The following is an 18,401-nucleotide window of genomic DNA, read 5'->3' as shown; positions in this document are numbered from 1 at the left end:
AAACCTGAAGAAAAAAGGGAAGTGATTTTTGAGCCACAAAGACGGACTTAGATCCTTGTTGATAGCAGTTGATAGCCAAACTGTTGACACTTCGATTACACCATGCATTGAATTTCTCATGAATTCACGCCTTAAAAACGTTTCTCTTCATTGTCGATGCTGCATTGAAATTTTGACTGCTCTGCTTTGCTTTCTTGAGCAGATTGAATCACTATTTGTGCGCTGAGTGTTGAAAATTCTGCATGTGGCAGTGGTCACTATAATTATTGTCTGCACCTCTCCAAACTTGAAAAGTTCAGCCTGAATTTTTAAAGTTTCGATTAAAAAACCTGAAGCATGCACGTCCGTGACAGTGCACCTTTTCCACTGAAAGGGACAAAGTCACCGTTAAGACCGTGCCGACCTGGCCCGGGCTGCTCGAAGCATGGTTAGTGCTAACCAGCGTTAAATATGAAGGAAACTTATAGGTTTTGATACTTCTTAACCAACGGTTAGCGCTAATCAGGCTTCGAGAAACCGGCTCCTGGACGCTAGTTTACTGATGGTATTGTAAAGTCTGTACCTCAACCCGAAATCAAATTTTGCGCATAGAGTTTATCAACTTGAAACTGATCTGTTTCAATCCTCTCGGGTTTTCATTTGATTTTAAGTCACTAACTGAAAAGATGTTTTGTTTTATACTTTTATTAATCCTACTTGATTATATAAAGGACGGTTCATTTGACTTGATTTGCGTTAATTGTTAATTTCAATTTACAGTGTCCCCAATTAGTGCTCCAGCGCTAGAACGACTAGACACTTAAATAAAGTTCCTTTCCTTTCCTTTCATTACGAATACTTCACAGTTCTGTGAAAAGGTGAGAGTCATTTTGAACTGTTCAGATCGATACAAGTTCTTATTATATATAACTTTTGCTGAAGACGCGGTCAATGGAGATCAACTTTCAAAATTATGTGAGAAAATTAAAACTTTCTAGGGATATGGCTTTAGATGAAGATTCTGAATGATGTAAAATCAATCGATCAGTGACAAAGTGCTAGGCAGCCGAAATACTACACGGACAGCTCGGTTGTTTTAATGAACAGATTCAATACCATAGCTTGTCATGTTAACAAAAAATATTTTTTTGTTCACCTTTTAATGAAGGCTTGTTTCCGAGGCAGATAACAACGATGTATTTTTTGAGTCCATTTTTGCGTCAAATGACAAAACTTCGCTGGCAGACGCCGCAGCACCGCGTTGGGTGACAGAAAATTTCTGACGCCATACTGGTTGGAGGGCAAACATGGCTTAAATTACAATGAATGTATGGGAATTTTGCAGATTTTGAACCATTATAAATCCTTTAAGGTCTGACGACTGTGGATAGCGAGAATACCTCTCAAAAGCACTTCTATTGAGACTATTTCCGTGAGGTGTGACGATCACAGTCAAGCTATAACGACTGTAAACGAATTTGTAAATTTCATATAAACCTTTGTAAACAAAATAATTATTATGGAAAGTGAAAATTTCCGCGAAATTTGAAGCGACATGAGATTTCAAATATCCAATTCTCAGACGTTGTGCCTTGTGCAATGATCTAATTTTCTGTTGAGTGAATGATACTAATAAAAACAGGGTTCGCGCGCGTCTTGAAAACCCTTGAATTTTGAGAGTGCATTTTCAAGGCCTTGAAAATACTTGAAAGTCTCTGCTCTTTATTCCTGGTCCTTGAAAGTCCTTGAATTTTTTTCTGACCCGCATTTTTAATCTTTGAAAACTGCAGTGAAAATAATCAGCCATTCAAGTCATGTCATACAAACGTACATTATTTTCACGCATGTACGTTACGGAAAATGAGGAAGAATTGTACTGTCAGACCATTTCTATGGGTAAATTCATCGACGTAAATAAAAAAGAGGTCCTTGAAATTTCAAAATTTGGCCCTTGAAAGTCCTTGAAAAGTCTTTAAACGTTTGGTCTGAAAAAGTGTGCGAACCCTGTAAAAAGAATGACTAAAAATATTTTTAAATTTTTGAAATCTACTTAGTTGCAGCGGAGTTATAGGGGTTTGAATTTGGCCAAAATCTCATACAGTCACTGTAATTTAGGCCACCTTTGCGCCCCTACCAAGATGTTCTCAGAAACTATGAAAAGGTCTATTCACATAGAAACGTCAAATAAAATCAAGTCCTATTGGTGTTGAAGACGTGGAATTAAGGCGATCAAATTCTCCGAATTCACTAGGAAGAATTGCAATCCCTCGTCATGTGTTTCCCATCTTAAATTGAAGGAAAATAGAGTCTGAGGTCCTCGACACATCCTGTGTTGCGTAAAGTCTGCCGGAGTCCTAAGATTTAATTTTGCAATTGTCGACGTTCGCTTTGAAAGTATTTAAATACTTGTTCACCTTTGAAATGTAAAGGAATAAAAACTAAATAAAAGTAAGTAGCAGCTCACAAAGAATATTGTGTCAATTCGACAGCTTTGCTCCGTGACCTGTCAAAATTCTGGCATGCACTGTTGAACAGCGTGAGCTTCAGTGCGAATTTTCCTTGCATTTTCAAATGCATGGAAGGGATCAGACAAAGCAATATTTATTTGATATGAAACGTATTGCAAATTATTGGTTGAATTTGATACGAATACAGGTTCCCACGTGTTGTTCTCACGAAACAACTGCCGCATTTATGCCGCAGAGTCAACATTTTTATCACAGTCAGTTTGTTCAAAGAATGTGAAAGTGATATACATAATGTGTATATCATTCTCATATTCGCTCAATTGAGTGGTTGGTTGGCCGCATCGTAGATGTACCTTAATGTGACTGTGCGATGAATTTGTGAGCTATGCTGTTATTTGACTCTGTTGCTGCGTGATGCAGCCAAAGACCCACATTTTACCCACGCTCACGCACCATAGAGTCTCCAGTTTAGCTTTTGCAAGCCATGAATTTATGGCATCTTGTGTAACTCATCCACCCTGATGACTCGTTAGCGTGTGGTTTTTCACTCTTTTGTTTCCATGCTTCTGATTTTTGGGTGTCAGGGTGGCTTAGTGGTTATCTATCGGGCCTTCCACCACTGCCAGCCGGGGTTCAACTCTGGCCTCGGCCAGTCGATCTCAACTTGACTCGAGGGTTTTTCTCCGGGTACTCCGGTTTTCCTCCCTCATCAAAATCGACTCACAGCTAATTAACATCTAGCCTTTGGTGCTGTGCTCCGACATCAAACATGGACTGTATAGCGCGCCTTTGTATGCCTTCAGCCCAATATCGTGAGCTGCGCCCTTCGCAATTCAGTCTTCGACTGCAAGTAAGGGTGATTAGCACAGCCGATATTTGTATTTATTTATTTATTTTGCTTTTAACAGGTCTCGGTCTCTTACAGCCAACCTAGGAATGCAGGAAAACACCCTTATCTCATAGAGGTCACGAGGTTCAGGTAGCTAAGTTGTCTTCTGTTATGATAATTTTCTGTTACTACCGAAATCACTAAACTGTTTGCACACCGGAAAAAGGCATCAATCGCATTTAAATTTTAAACTTGCTCACGTGACCATTTGGAGTGCCCCGATTTGTGACGTGTCATTCTTGATGTGAGCGAGGCCGTGGGAAAGTAAACAAACAGACTGCGGCTTGAGAGATAAATGTGCACGAAGAACTTTCCACTGCTTGGAAATGATATGAGGTCACTGTTGGTTGAGCGGAAGGGGAGATGTTTCAACAGAGTTCTATCCGGGAAGTTTTAGAGACATAGGATTAAAGTACAAAACTGAATTATGAATTATGGAAGACCTTTTGTCAAATAACTGGAAATTACTTTCATCGTCATACAGCTAAGGGTCAACCGAAAAAGCTGAAAGAATCAAAACTAGATTTGGTGCAACTGCTGATAAAAAGCAGACCTTCGGTAATGTACGTGGCAAAGATGGATACTTCGAGGTAGTGTTAAGACTTGCGCACTGCCAAAAGTAAAATAACAAGACGCCAATAAGGGCGTATCCGTGGAATGCACAAACAGTACAGTTAACACAAATTGGCCAGTTACAGTGAACGTCAACTACAGGGAAACTTCGGAAAATGGCGAGAGATTACCAGAAAGATAAATCTGTAGTTTAAGTTGAAGGGCGGGGGTGCTCGTCGGAAATTTTGAAAAGAACCCCTAAGTAACAGGCGAACCATGCTGTAACTGGATGGATACAAACGGTTTTAAAGTAAATGCAGAACATGTATGTTCCATAGTTTTATTCACCCCTTTGTTGTCAAAACCTAAAATTTGGTGATTTCACGTTGTTGTTTTGTGAAATACGGTCAAAAAAAATCGTGCCGCACGTGCAGCACGAGTATTTTTCCTTTTTAAACCAATAATATTCTTGCTTGGTCATCATCATAACATCTAGTCACGCCAATGCTTGATCCATGCTAGGGCGCTGTTGTTGACCTCCCTCAAGTCTTGTTTTGTGTCCTTGTGATTCCCGTGGCCGGCGTCCTTACTTAAAACTCTTTATTGTAACTCGAGTCAGGAGTTCGTATGAGGGCAACATGTTATTCCAGGAAACCCTTAAACTTGGGCAATCATGGATATTCATTTTGTAGTTGCTGTAATGTTAACCGGTGCCTGTTTTAATTATTAGCCGTGGTAGTGTCCGAGCCTATCTGGATCTTCAATTTGAAAAAACCGTTGTTGATCCATTAAGTCCTCTTCGTGATGCCGTGGCAACGGGAAGACTTGGAGCATTCACAGTTGATAGAATTCTGGAAGTTAATCCAAGTGAGTCTTCGGTTGTGTTCTGTTATGACCAACAGTTTTCCCTTTGCTTTTTTGTTTTTCTTTTTTTTTTTGTTCTGTAATACGCGGACTGGGCATGGTCAACCGTGCTTTGACCGCCGACCTATCGGCTCAGCTGGTTGAGCATCGGACCACAGTGCCGGAGGTCGCGAGTTCTTATCCTGGCCAGACCAACACTCAGGGTCTTAAAATCACTGAGAGGAAAGTGCTGTCTTTTGTAATAACAACTGGAAATGGTTTGTCCGAGTGCTTGTCTCGGATAAGGACTATAACCCATAGGCCCCGTCTCACAACCCTTGCCGCGAACAACGTACATTGTAGGACGTAGAAAAAAAAAAACCGCGCGCTGTTCGCGAACTCTAGGGGATGGAATTATTGGTGTAGTGGTCGATCTCTGCCAGCGTGGTAGGCGTTCGAAGGGGGAAAGAAGCGAAAAGAAGAACCAGCACGAGAACGAGGAGGTCGCGCGAGGAAGAAGGGAAGGGAACGCCAGCATGTGGTCGACCTGGCTGGATTAGCTTGAAGGACTTCTGAACGAATGAGACCACTCAAACAAGAATACAGCCAGCAGTCAGGCTCTTTGCCTTGTTCTGGATCTTTCAGTTAGACACTTGGAGGAAAGCGGTATCAGCCTGGGAGCTTAAGTACGCGACTTTTTGGCCCACGGACGGATACCGGAAGTGAACATTTCGCGTATCAGGACAGTAGTCTCCTTCAGAATTTTAAACCAATCGTCTCTAACATAGAAACGTTACGCAGCAATATAAATATGACAGTTGAATGAAGGGCGTAGTTTCTAAAGAAACTGTGGTGCTGCCTCGCTGGGGAAGTAGTATACAAAAATTTGGTTTTATCAACGGAGTTGATAATGTAAATTGGCCACAGTACAGAGATTCTAAAAGGTGACTCGAAACGTCAGCTTTTAGAATCTCTGTACTGTGGCCAATTTACTTTATCAACTCCGTTGATAAAACCAAATTTTTGTATAAATATGACAGTGACTGGACAAGTTAAAAGAGAAACAGGTCACTTCCAGTTGTCGGTCGTAGAGTTCCTCAAAAACGTTGCATTCTTAATTAAGCACCTCACCACTGTGTGCAAGGGACACAATTTTGTTACCATTGGCTTGTTTAGTTAACTCTCTTTTGTCGTGCGTGACTCGAAAACCTTGCGTGCTTAAAGGGGCTATGTCACGTCTTTTAAGGGTGTTTTGGTGAAATCTTTAGGTAAAGGCCCACCTAAAACCGACAGGCTTTTCGACCGTTTGTTTTTGTTATGGAAATTCGCATTACTTATCGGAGCAATCTGATTGGATGAATTTCAGGTTTGGCGGGATTTTCATATCTGAAAATTGTTCTATGGCTCGCAATGCTTGTCGGGCCTTTAAGACTCGAAAGTGGTAATGTGGAAATCCTTTACTGATAAAATTATCGTCACATCGCGAGCAAGATGATTCTGAGCAGAAACAACCTTTATCCAGGAGGTTTGCCGTAAACTTGAAAAACGTCGGGCCCGACTTTTTTCAAGATTACTCAAATGCAGTCCGTTTGAATCTTGTCCATTTGTGTCCATCCATGCTTCTCTTTCCTTTTGCTGTATTTCTTTTATGTTGTTCAACAGTTTTTAAGTGGTTATTGCAATATTTCATCCTACTTTTTGGGCATTTTTGGTGTCATGAAATTACACCATTTTGCGTCACATAGCCCCCTTGAGCTCCCTATTGGCTGGTTTGGTTCATGTGTTGGCCACCTTTTTTTAAGTGTGAGTCGGTTACATATAGTTTCGATTAATAGTTTTGGTCCCTCCCAATATAATATCATCTTCTCTGAAAACTGAAAGAAGAGCATCCATGTTTGTTTTTTTTGTCCCTAGTACCAGGAACTTCCGAGCAAAGGCAGTTTACATGGTGCTAGGATCTTCCTGGCTCACAGCTAGGAAGATCCTAGCACCAGGAAGATCCTAGCACTAGGGCCAAGTACGACCTCTTGCATGTAAACTGAATACAGAAAACATATGGAGCTAGGATGATCCGCCTTCTAGGATCTTCCTAGTGCTAGGATCTTCCTTCCTTCATGTAAACAGACCCTTACAAGGAGCCAGTTAGGAATGGTTTATTTGACGACTGCACCAAGGATGTTTTACAGCAACTACAACACGGTTATGTTGATTCAGACGAAAAGAGCTTGTTCACCGAAACTTGAATAGAGAGCACGGACAAGATAATCTAACGTTGATTAAATGATTTATAACAGGGTATTAAATTTCGTGGTGTTGATTTTCGCGAAAATTTCCCTCACGAACTCTGCGGTGTTTTGAGCAGTTTTGGAGTTAAATAGAAGACGGCTTTGACACAGCTCTTTATTGATCTCCGTGTAATCTTTCAACAATTTCTCTTGGTTTTAGCTGTGGCTCCTTCTGGTTCGTCCACCGGTCCAACAACGGACTCTAAAGAAGGACCTGATTCAGGAGCGCGTTCATCAGGGCTGTCTGATGAAGCTATGTGGGGCATCATAGGTGCTTGCATTGCGGTTGTTGTGATTGTTGCCGTCGTCATCGTTGTGTGCTGTGTTTGCCGAAAGAGGAAGGGCTCTGGAGCCAAGAAGGGTAAGTATGACTAATTACTACCACTACCACTACTCCTACAGCTACTACCACTACCACTCCTACTCCTACTCCAACTACCACTACCACTACCACTACCACTACCACTTCCACTTCCACTACCACTCCTACTCCCACTACCCTACCACTACCACTACCACTACCACTACCACTCCTACTCCCACTACCACTACCACTACCACTTCCACTTCCACTACCACTCCTACTCCCACTACCCTACCACTACCACTACCACTACCACTACCACTACCACTACCACTCCTACTCCCACTACCACTACCGCTACCACTACCACTTCCACTTCCACTACCACTCCTACTCCCACTACCCTACCACTACCACTACCACTACCACTTCCACTTCCACTTCCACTTCCACTTCCACTTCCACTTCCACTTCCACTCCTACTCCCACTTCCACTGCCACTACCGCTACCACTACCACTACCACTGCCACTACCACTGCCACTACCACTACCACTACTCATCACATGCCCAGCAGTCCATAACCTGAAGTGTCGATCTCTCATTTGAAATTGGTTCATCACTTTGTCACGTGTTATCTAAATTTAGAATACAAGTCCCACCAAATAATGACCACAACGCCTCTATGTGATCGGTCCGCAACCAAGTAACCGCACGAGGGATTCGTCGTGCTAAATAGAAAATCCTGAATCCTGGATTTGGCGTGCTTTATTTTGCAAAACCTCCAGCAGTTGCCGTGCAAAAAAAAAAAAAAAAAAATAATAATAATAATAATATTATTATTATTATTATTATTATTATTATTATGAATAACAGTAATAACAAAAAATAGAAAATAGACAATACCGTAAACTAATGGGCCCAGTTTTTCAAAAGCCAATTAACATTATTGTACGATTAAATACCATCCAATGCTTGAGTGTTGCCTGCGACGAAAGCCTTTAATGATCTAATTTTATGCTGAAGGAAAACAAAAAAAAGTCTATCGCAAAATTGAAGGCTTAAGTAAATGGGCCTTAAGGATCTCGTTGAAACATTTTTGATCGTTAAATGGGCTGCGCGGGAGATCGCGTGATCAAAAACTCTGGCCGTACCAATAATCAGTCTTAAAATAGCTGAGGAGAAGGTGCTGCCTTTGTAATGACATCTGCACATGAATAGACTCTCTAGTCTTCTCGAATGAGGCCAATAAACCTCAGGCCCCGTCTCACAACCCTTCAATCGTGTTTATAACCGTGTGGGACGCAGGAGAACCCACACACTATTCGAATAGAGTAGGTAATGGCGTTCCGCTGTCCTCTTTATATCATGGTTGGAAGGGTAACTTCTCGGAGATATTAGCTAAACCAACCTACTCTAAATCCGAGGGAATAGAAAGATGCTGTATGATATAATGGTAAAAGATGGACCTAGGGTTGTGGAGTTCTGACCTATGCTTTCATGGGTACCTCAACTGTTCTACGAATTGGGAACACTGGAAGATCATGTGGAGTACCTGGAGAAAAGCTCTTGGAGCTGAACAGAGAACCAACCCTAATATGATGCCGATTATGGGAATAAACCCGGGACTTATTGGTGGAAGTCGAGTCGAGTTTTTAAGTCCATTTAATTTGCATTTTGTATGTATATTTTTAGGGAAGTACACAGAAGCGGATGGCTATCGCATGTAAGTATACATTATTAGCTATAAGTACTGTAGTTCATTCAGCTTTTTACTTTCTAAAAAACAGGGTAAAACTCGCAGGTAATCAAAAACTCTTAAAAATCACTTGACTGTCGGATATTTCAGTTGAATCGCTCAATCCTCATCAGTTTGAATAGCACTGATTCGGTGCATAGTAGTCACATGACTGAAGAGTCACGTGGCAAACGTACGGCGTTTTCGTCGACGTCCCATGGAAGGATTTAAAAGTCCCTTATCTTGTATTTTGACAGTGAATTTTTCTTTCTTCAGGAATAAACAGCCTCCGTCGTCTGGTCTAGGAACAGCCAGTCCCGCTTATGTGGAGGCCAGAATGTATGCCCCACCGAATGCTACCAAAAAACAGGTAAATCGCATTTTGTAACTGTTATCTGCAAACAATGAGTAATGGTAATAGGACTTTAATCATACGAGTGATAGCAAAATCGATATATTTATCACGAGCATGATTACTGGCCGAATAGGCCTTATTCACGATAGCCGCCATGTTGGTTTTCAAATTGTCATGCAAATTAGCCATGTGTTATGCTCGGGGGGGCAAACATTGGAAAAAAGGCAAATTGCGGAAAATCGGCTCGTCGAAATATTGAAATAACATTGCTCAAAGTCCATTTTAGTATTTAGAATTAAGTACCTTTTTAATAATTATATATCTTTTGATTGCCTTTGACAGTTTGACTTTCTACTTCGTTAGATCCTCAGTTTTCACTAAAAAAAACGTCTAAGTAACTTGTGTAATCATTCTATTTTTCTGCTTATGTGCTTAACATTCAATTAACGTGAAACAAACCATCTGTTTGGCTAAGGCGTTGGTTATAACCTCTCGAACTTGTGTTGTTTGCCCCTTCAGAAGTGTGTGGCTAATTTGCATGACAACAGCAAATCCAACATGGCGGCCATCGTGAATAAGGTCTATTGGACAACACAAAGTCCCCTTACCAATTAATCATAAAAATTACATTTCCGTGAAAAGAAGAGACGAGTTGTGAAAGAAAGGGAACATATGCATTAAAAGGCTGACAAAGGAGGCGTAAATTGTTTAATGTCGATCAGAAAGAAAGAAAGAAAGCCCCAATTTAGAAGTCTGTACACTGTTTCTATGGTGATTAAAACCATGGTTGTGATTGGTTGATTAATCTATAACTTTGAATGTGGTTGGCTTATTAAAATGTCCGATAACAACTTGGCAATTGAAGTAGTGGAAAGTAGGAGTTTTTACCCTGCGAGCTGAGTGTCTTTCAATCTTCCTGCATAAGTCGGGAAGAGGAAAGAAGACTGCCATCCGGCTCGACTTTTTTTGATTTGCTGCTCATCCAAAGAAATGGATAAGTCAGTCCAGTTTCGACTTGTCAAGGCTGTTTTTTCAATTTGTGCGCATGATCAAAAGCGACGTGTTACAAGAGCGTGACAATTGAATAAACCGTTATTATTATCATTATCATTATCATTAGTAGTAGCAGTAGTAGTAGTAGTAGTTTTTGCGGTTATTAGTTTCGCGTGACTGACTCTCGCACACGTTTGAATTTTTAACGCGTGCTCGATACAAAATGCCGAGCCGGCTGGCAGAGTCTTCTTTCCACTTCCCGACTTATCTAGGGAGATCGAAAGAGACTCCGCTCGCAGGGTAAGGACTTTTTTAAACCAATCACAATCGAGGAAATTGTAATTTTGATGATTATTAAAAAAAATACAGGCCTACAAATATGTTGTTTATTTAGGCTGTTCAGGCTGTGATTAACCAAAGTTTTTACGGACAACAAGTTCATTGTCCTGTTAGACTACAGTTTTACATTTTTTTAACCTTAATTTATACTAATCACAAAAACAAAAAGAAAACAAATGAATGAAATAAAAGTGGTTCTTAACTGACTCGAAGCATGATTTTAGTGGCAGTTAAGAACCTCTTTTATTTTATTCATTTGTTTTGTTAGCTGAATTTTGCCTGCATTCAGTGTAATAATTCCCCCTTTACTTGTCTATGCATCCGACTAATAAATTATATACGATTTTTGTACATGTAGGTTGTAATCTTTAGCAAATTTCAATTTAACGTTCTTAGTTTGTCCCACACTTGAATCATGCGCCTTTCGCTCGAGAGACCCGGCCGTTACCACTCCCTGTGCAGTTGACATTAAATAAATTATCTCATTAGGTATATAAACACTAAAACACATGACCTTGAAGCGTGTAACTTGCAGCTCTTTTCCCGGAACAAAGCTGGGGATTTTAAGAAAACCACTTTTATGCCCAAATATGGGCAAAAATAAGATCGATGCTACACGAGCGGGAAAGTGTGCGAGCTACGTTTCATCCAAATAAGGATATTTAACCCAGCTCTGAACCAGAGTTAGGGGACCCTAGTCACCCACCTAACATTGCGCGCCCACAACAACTCAGTCGCTACACCGAAAATGGCGAATTCTGTGACTGTCAAAGTAATCTGTTTCCGTGGGACATCAAATGGGCTATGTAATTCTGTTTTTCATGGAAAAATAAGCTATGTGTATTAGAATTTCCTTTTGTATCATTATTTATGTGTGACTTGCGCTTCGCAACATGTTATCGAGTCGAAACGGAGATCGTTGTCGAACAACATCTTCTCTTGGAGTAGCAGCGAGGCATACCGCAATTATTCAATTTTGATTCATCGAAGAACAGAGGGCGTTTAACGGCTAGAATGATCAGAATCAGTGTATTGTCGTTTCTGGAAAGTGGACAAATAATTTCTTGGACTACATTGCAAGGAATCGCGAACAGCGAATTCACCGTCGGATCGATGATTCTGGTTCAAATGTTATGCGTGTCTTCCGCTCGAGCTGACAGCACTGAACACAGGCAAACATTTGAATACTGATCGCTATTACAACCTGTAAAAGCTTTTATCTTTTCGTTGTTCATTTAATGTTCTAACCGATGATAAAACTTAGTTTTGTGGAACTAAGCAAGCTTGCGTGTGACATATTTTGATATTGATCTGGAAAGTAGAGGTCAGCTTGTATTTACTTTACAGGGAGAAGAGTTTTTTGTTGGATAATTCAACACCCGTTTGAGGATTTGGTAAATTTCAAGTGTGAATTGCGATATGCGTGAGCGACAAATGAAACCATCTTTAGTTTACATTTACTGAGACCCAATACTGCGTATCATTATTTACAAAGTACCGCGCAAGCAACGAATTAAACTAACTTAAACTGCCTTGGATGCCTTGTTTTCATTGTCATTTTTTTTTGGTTATCAAATAAATGTAGGTGAGCCGATAAAAATAGCTGGTATTATTTTCTCACGATTATTTTTGGTTTGGTCAAGTCCCAAGTGTAATACAACACTAAAACTCCCGTATGTCAACAGAAACATGGGCGTGGCTTACTAGGGTCCTTTAAACGCTTCAAGGTCACGAGCTTCTGATGAACACCAATGAAATGCCAGGCGAGCTTTCGCACGAGAACATGATATCTTTACACGTACAAAATAACATAATTACGTAAAGTACGATCGTCCGGGTGAGTGTAGTCCTGAGAAGGACTGTTTGAGATGACATTGACGGAGTTCTTATAGTATCTACTGACGTTACACAAGTCACTTGACTTTGAAGATGACTTCCGCTCAGGTTGTCGAAACGTCAGTCAATGTCATCTCAAACAATCCCTCTCAGGACTACACTCACCCGGACGATCGTACTTTACTTAATTAAGATATGACTACCGAGTTTAAACCATTGAGGGAAAATAACATGTTATCTTCACACGTGAAAAGATCACTGTTGCTATGGTTACACAATAAATCGCGCCCTTGTTCTTCGTTAGGATTACAAAAAATATTAAAGTGAAATGGTTTGTTATTTCATTGGTGTTTAGTATATAATAAACAGAACATTACATGGTCGCTTAAAGATACGAAATTCTCTCTTTTCGTGTTGAAACACTTGAGCGCATATTTTTCAACATGGCGCCTTTAATTAAGTTAAAGGAAAAAAATTGCTCCAATAGGGTTTCCGGTAATGTGGAGTGCGCCCACTTTTGACTTGAGTCAAACGGAACCCAGCGAACGAGTAACAAAGCATTTTATTTTGTAGGACGACCAGCCACCCCCACTGAACTATAACGAGTTATCCTTTGAGAAGTCGGAGAAACAACCTCCGCCTCGATACAACCCGGAATATGCCGATGTTACCCCAGAGAAACGACCTCCCCCCAGTGGCGGACAGCAAGGCGAGGGAGGGTTTGAGTTGTGGTGTTAAGTGCACAAATGTAATAATACAGTAGGTCTTCTTCTTGTTTGGTTGGCGGTTTTTAAAAGGCGTGCAATTGTGCAGTTCAAAGAGCATCGGTGTTAGTGCGCCAAAAAACAGTGGGGACTGTTAAGATGTACCACGGCGATGTCGACGAAATACAATCTACGACTTTGCAATATCGTGGGTTTTTCGCGATAAGTCCTCTACAATGTGGGCGAATATCCAAAAAAGAACTTTTACGAGCAGTTTCAGAGTAAAAGTAGAGACTGAAAGATTCACATTTGTACACTCGCGTTGTCGTCAAAACCTCAAGTTTTGTGATTTCACGTCGTCGTTGTGCAGAATATTGCACGATTATGTTCTAAAATGCGTGCCGCACGTGCAGCACGATTATTTTTCCTCTTTTGACCAATAACTTTCTTGTTTTGTGGCGATGTCGATGACGACCGCATCGTAGATCTTAAAAGTCCCGAATGTGCCTGCTATGCATACATGTATGTATTTAAAGTGTTAAACTGTGACAACTCTGGTCCTTGTCTGTTGCTAGTGTGCGATTGAGGAGGAAACTGTGGTCATTGAGGGCAAGATGATATTCCGTAATCAAGTTCGTTTTTGACCCTTTTGCTCCCAAGATCGAAACGTTCATTCTCCCAACTAGTACCTCAGATTTATTTGTTGGGTAGTCCTGAGATTTTGGTGTTATGTTAAGATCACACCTCTTTAGATGATAATTATCTTCATTCTCAATAACTGACTGACTGAAATTTCATTGAAATTGTGAGGAGGATTTACATGCTGATCACTCTTGGGAGTCAAAAGGAGATTAATTAAGTTAAAAATTGGCATGCAGGTTAAATCTCATTACTTTTTAAGAGCACCACCATTTTGCATTCTTGGAAGTTTCAAATATTTAGATGTTTTTCTTTCTTTTTTTTTTTTTTGCTGAGAAAACAAATTATACCGAACACAACTAAACAGTTACGAAAGACAAGTTTTGGAAGACTGCAGATTAACTAAGTTTAAAATTCAGATATTGCTTATGGACAAATGCGAAGTCGACTGGAGGCCCATAAAGAGTTAAAACAAGGCAAATATCTAAGCACTTAAAAGGTTTATGGAGGGGTTATTCCTCTGAAGTAGCTTTTAAAAGTATGAGCTTTTTTGATGATTTTTTTTGTCGCACAATTTTTTAAGATATGATTGGTTGGGTTGAAAAGAGTCAGAACACCATCGTTTCTCCATTAATTAAGGAATTCTTCAATACTGTTTTGTTGGGTTTAAACAGCCATTATACGAATGCCATGTCGTATAGGGCGTTTACGAAAATTTGGTGGGTATGTAGTTTGTCTAAGGGCACTTTTATAGTAAGCACATTAAGCTTGTAAGTTGAGGTTAAAGATGGGAGGGTGGTGGAGGCCATGATTTTCCCGTTTAACCGACTAGTTGGGTATTGCGTGAAAAGTAGAGTTGCTATCATTGTGCGCCACAATGGATGGCAATTTTTGTGTTTGAAGGACGCCATTGGGTAGGGTCCCAAAGTAAGTAAATTGCGATTTCCTTGTGATCAAGTTGAAATGGTTCGACAAACATGGAGGAGTTGTTGGGTATTTTTGCCCGACTGTTGAAATAACGTATCGACGCTTTCAATGAGACTTACCAAGTTTTGGAGCCGATTCAGTTTAATTTGATGACGTTCATGAAGCCATGGTATTTTCGAGATCTTAGTGGAATGACCCAATGGAATGAAATAGCATTATACGGAAAGAACTGCAAACTCAGAAAGCTTTTTTTAAAGTTAAGAGCTCGTTTTCAAAGATTTGTCTTGTCTTCATGGATCATCAAAGAGAACCTCCACTACAAAGAGAAAGTAACTTTAAACCACAGAAGATAATATTTAAAACGAACATTGTTCCCAATTTTTCCAATGAAAGTGTTTGTAACTGAACTAAGTAAATTTCAAAAACGCGTGTTTTGGTTTTCAAATTTCCCGGGCGCCGCCATCCTGAATAATTGTGACGTGTCGTGGTTGCCTTGCAACAATAGGACAACCACGTCACGTGACAATTATTCAAGATGGCGTCGCCCGGGAAATTTGAAAAGTGAAAATAAGTGATTCGAAAATTCACTTTTTTCGATACAAACACTTTTTTGAAGAAAATTGTCGATCAAATTTGATTGCGAACATTTTATTCATTAGACAGAGTGTAGGTTCATAATGTTCTCTTGGAGACGGTAATAGAAAATACTGTACCTATTGACAAAATAACGCTGTATAAATGTGTTTTCAATCGATGTAAATGTACTTTATTTTCGTTGGATATCTTGTACTTGTCCTTTGGACATTTGTAGTTTTAGTAAAAAGTTACTGCACTACGGCGTGCGTGTGTCTTGTCCGCAGAATTGAAACAATGACGGGCGTAAAGAGAATGCAATAAGTAAAGCATAAGCGTACAGTCCCTTAACCCTTTCAGCCCCGTGGGGTGCCCCATTGACGAGTAAAATCGTCTGGCGTTAGACAGAGTAAAATCTTTAAGTGGCACTATTGGGACTTAAAGGGTTAAAGTGCAACTATGATAAAAACATCACTTCTTTTTTTTTCCCCTTCCGGTTTTGAAAGTGTCTTTGCTTGACACCTGACTGGCAAAATTTTGAGTTTTGATTTTTATTCAAAGGCTATTTACTTGACTGCAAGTTTTGATTTTTGGGGTCCGCCATTACTCACCCATTGGTCCTCAGAAGGTTAGAGCTGGGGAAAGGGACGTCATTTACTCACAAGCAAAAAAATTCAGCGTGTAAATGCAGTTTATTATCTATGCAAAACATGAGTTTAAAAGTATAAAAAAGCCTGAACCTCCCGTGCTGCATGTTAATTCAGCTGCGTACACACGTACTGCATTCTTAAATTAGTAAGTCGTTATTTTCTCCTCGATCCAGCTCTCCAGATTTTAAAGCAAGTAATGGCGGACCATCAAATGGGAAAATTTCAGTTGTCTTTTTTTAAATCAAGGCTTAAAACTTGGGTCACTTAGTGTTTAGTTAACATGGTTTTGAAATACAAAGAAAAAGAAGAATTGATTTTTTTTTGGTCATAGTGTAACTCAAAATAAATAGGGAGTTTTAGCAACGACGACGGGAACGGCAACGAGAACGTCATGTAAAAACATAAATTCACGTTATTGCAATCACTTTGTGACTATTCGAAGCCTTTTAATATGACCAAGGTGTTTCAGTCCCTCAGGAATGAAACCGTTACGAGCGGCGCTTAATTTAGGGGAGAAAAATGAACATTTATCTCCAGGTGCTGACGTTCTCCATAACACTTCAAACTTGGTAATTTCACGTTGTTGCTTTGCTGACGACGGCAAAGTAATGGACAAAAATGAAAAACGCACGTGCAGGGCGTGCAAAGCTATTGTTTTTGCCCACTAATTATGCAAATTTGTGACGTTGTTGTTGCCGTCGCCGTTGTGGTTGCTAAAGCTCCCTAGACTCTGACGTTCAACTTCCAACCTCTATTACTGCCATTAACAGAAACACCTACAAAGTGGGTCAAAATCAACCAATCACACCGTAGGATGTGATACATGATACCGCTTCAATCCATCAGTTAGAAACGAACCCGTTGATTGAAAAGTGCGGCGTGTATTGGATTGCCCAAATCGACAACGTTTGCACGTAAGAAATCAATTTCATGTCTTCACTTGAACTCTTCATCTTCGTACCTTGAAATACTTTGTCCTCGTGCTTCAATGTCAACTGCACGCATGGAACAGTCACAAAGTACTTTCTGCAAATTTTTATTTGAAGGAGCCTTTTCGTTGTCTGTGCCCTCTTTTGGCAAAGAATCCAATGGCTTGATTTTAATTCTTCCCAAAGGAAGGTTGGTGTAGGGCAAAGGTGAGAGTCTCGCTGAAATGCGACTGCAGCTCTCAAGCGACCACGCCTCCAGAGGACACAGACTCTTTTGAAACCAGCGGTTGACCGACCCTCCCAGCTCCATGTTAATAGACCACTTTCCATAAATTAAAATTCAGCTTGGCAGCGATGCCTAGAGGACACAAACAAAGGAAACTTAATGATCATGTTTATTCATTTCATGCCGGTCCACCGCTGGTTTCAAAACAGCTGTCCTCTGGAGACGTGGTCATCACAGTCATTGCCTGATTTCAAGCCGAAAAGGACTAGGTACGAGTCTTTAAATTATGGGATTAGCAACTGCTGATCCACATAGTCAGAAAGTGAACACCAAGCTTTACAAAATCCCCAAGTTAAGTGCAAATAGATCCAATGCTAAGCAACATTGAGCCATTTAAACACGTCAAAATTTACAAAGAAATGTATGGCAATGCAGACGCTGTGTCTGGATGACCAAACATTTCTTTGTAAATTTGACGTTTTTGAATTTCTGTATGTCAAAACTATCCCGATTAACACCAAAGTTAGGAATTTTGTAAATCTCGGTGTGCTCTTTCTGACTAAGTGGATTAAGAGTTGCTAATCTCATAATTTACAGACTCGTACCTAGTCTTTTTCGGCTTGAAATTAGGCCATACAGTACAGTAGTCAAGGCGTCCAATTTAAACCCTTTGGGAATAACGTTTTGTTCCAGGTATTTACATACGAATGCTATATTATCGTGCAAGTACAATACACGAAGGATATGAATCCCGCGAGATTTGAATTGGGTGCAGCTCAAGCGTTCCTCTGACTAGCGGATTAAGGAGTTCATTAGGAGTTTTAATTTTGGAATTTACTGATTTGTATAATCTGCCAAACAACGGTAATTTCACCTTGGCAGATTATGCAATTTGGTACACCTGCCAAATTCTTACGCCGGGTGGCACCGGAAGCCAGCAATATTCCAATCAAAATTCGAGTTTTGAACTGTGGCTTGATTTGATTTTTGCATCATTCATCCGACGACCAGATTATTGAACTGATTCCTGAAATCAAATTTGCAATAATAACCTTATTAATTCACTCGTCAGAGGAAGGCTTGAGCTGTTAGCCAGCCAATTATGCTCTTGTAGAAGTTGCGGTACGGTTGAGGGAGTTTACGTAAAGTATTCGTTGGCAATCCGCTGGTTAT

At 40.2% G+C, this 18,401-nt stretch overlaps 1 protein-coding gene across 1 annotated transcript in view; it reads left to right on the top strand.

The window, feature by feature from the left end:
• Positions 1 to 15,685, top strand: part of LOC137983219 (uncharacterized) — a 44,044-nt gene extending 28,359 nt beyond the window's left edge. The window contains exons 5-10 of the mRNA XM_068830416.1: positions 3,356 to 3,426; positions 4,619 to 4,755; positions 7,177 to 7,377; positions 9,015 to 9,045; positions 9,334 to 9,427; positions 13,154 to 15,685. Of these exons, the coding sequence (XP_068686517.1) occupies positions 3,356 to 3,426; positions 4,619 to 4,755; positions 7,177 to 7,377; positions 9,015 to 9,045; positions 9,334 to 9,427; positions 13,154 to 13,318 (699 nt within the window). The 3' untranslated portion in view covers positions 13,319 to 15,685. The remainder of the gene's footprint in view (positions 1 to 3,355; positions 3,427 to 4,618; positions 4,756 to 7,176; positions 7,378 to 9,014; positions 9,046 to 9,333; positions 9,428 to 13,153) is intronic.
• The last annotated feature ends 2,716 nt before the right edge of the window (positions 15,686 to 18,401 follow it).

This window comes from Montipora foliosa, chromosome 13 (assembly GCF_036669935.1).
Source record: "Montipora foliosa isolate CH-2021 chromosome 13, ASM3666993v2, whole genome shotgun sequence".
In the NCBI taxonomy this organism is placed as follows: Eukaryota; Metazoa; Cnidaria; class Anthozoa; order Scleractinia; family Acroporidae; genus Montipora; species Montipora foliosa.
This window is presented reverse-complemented; position numbering and strand designations above follow the sequence as displayed.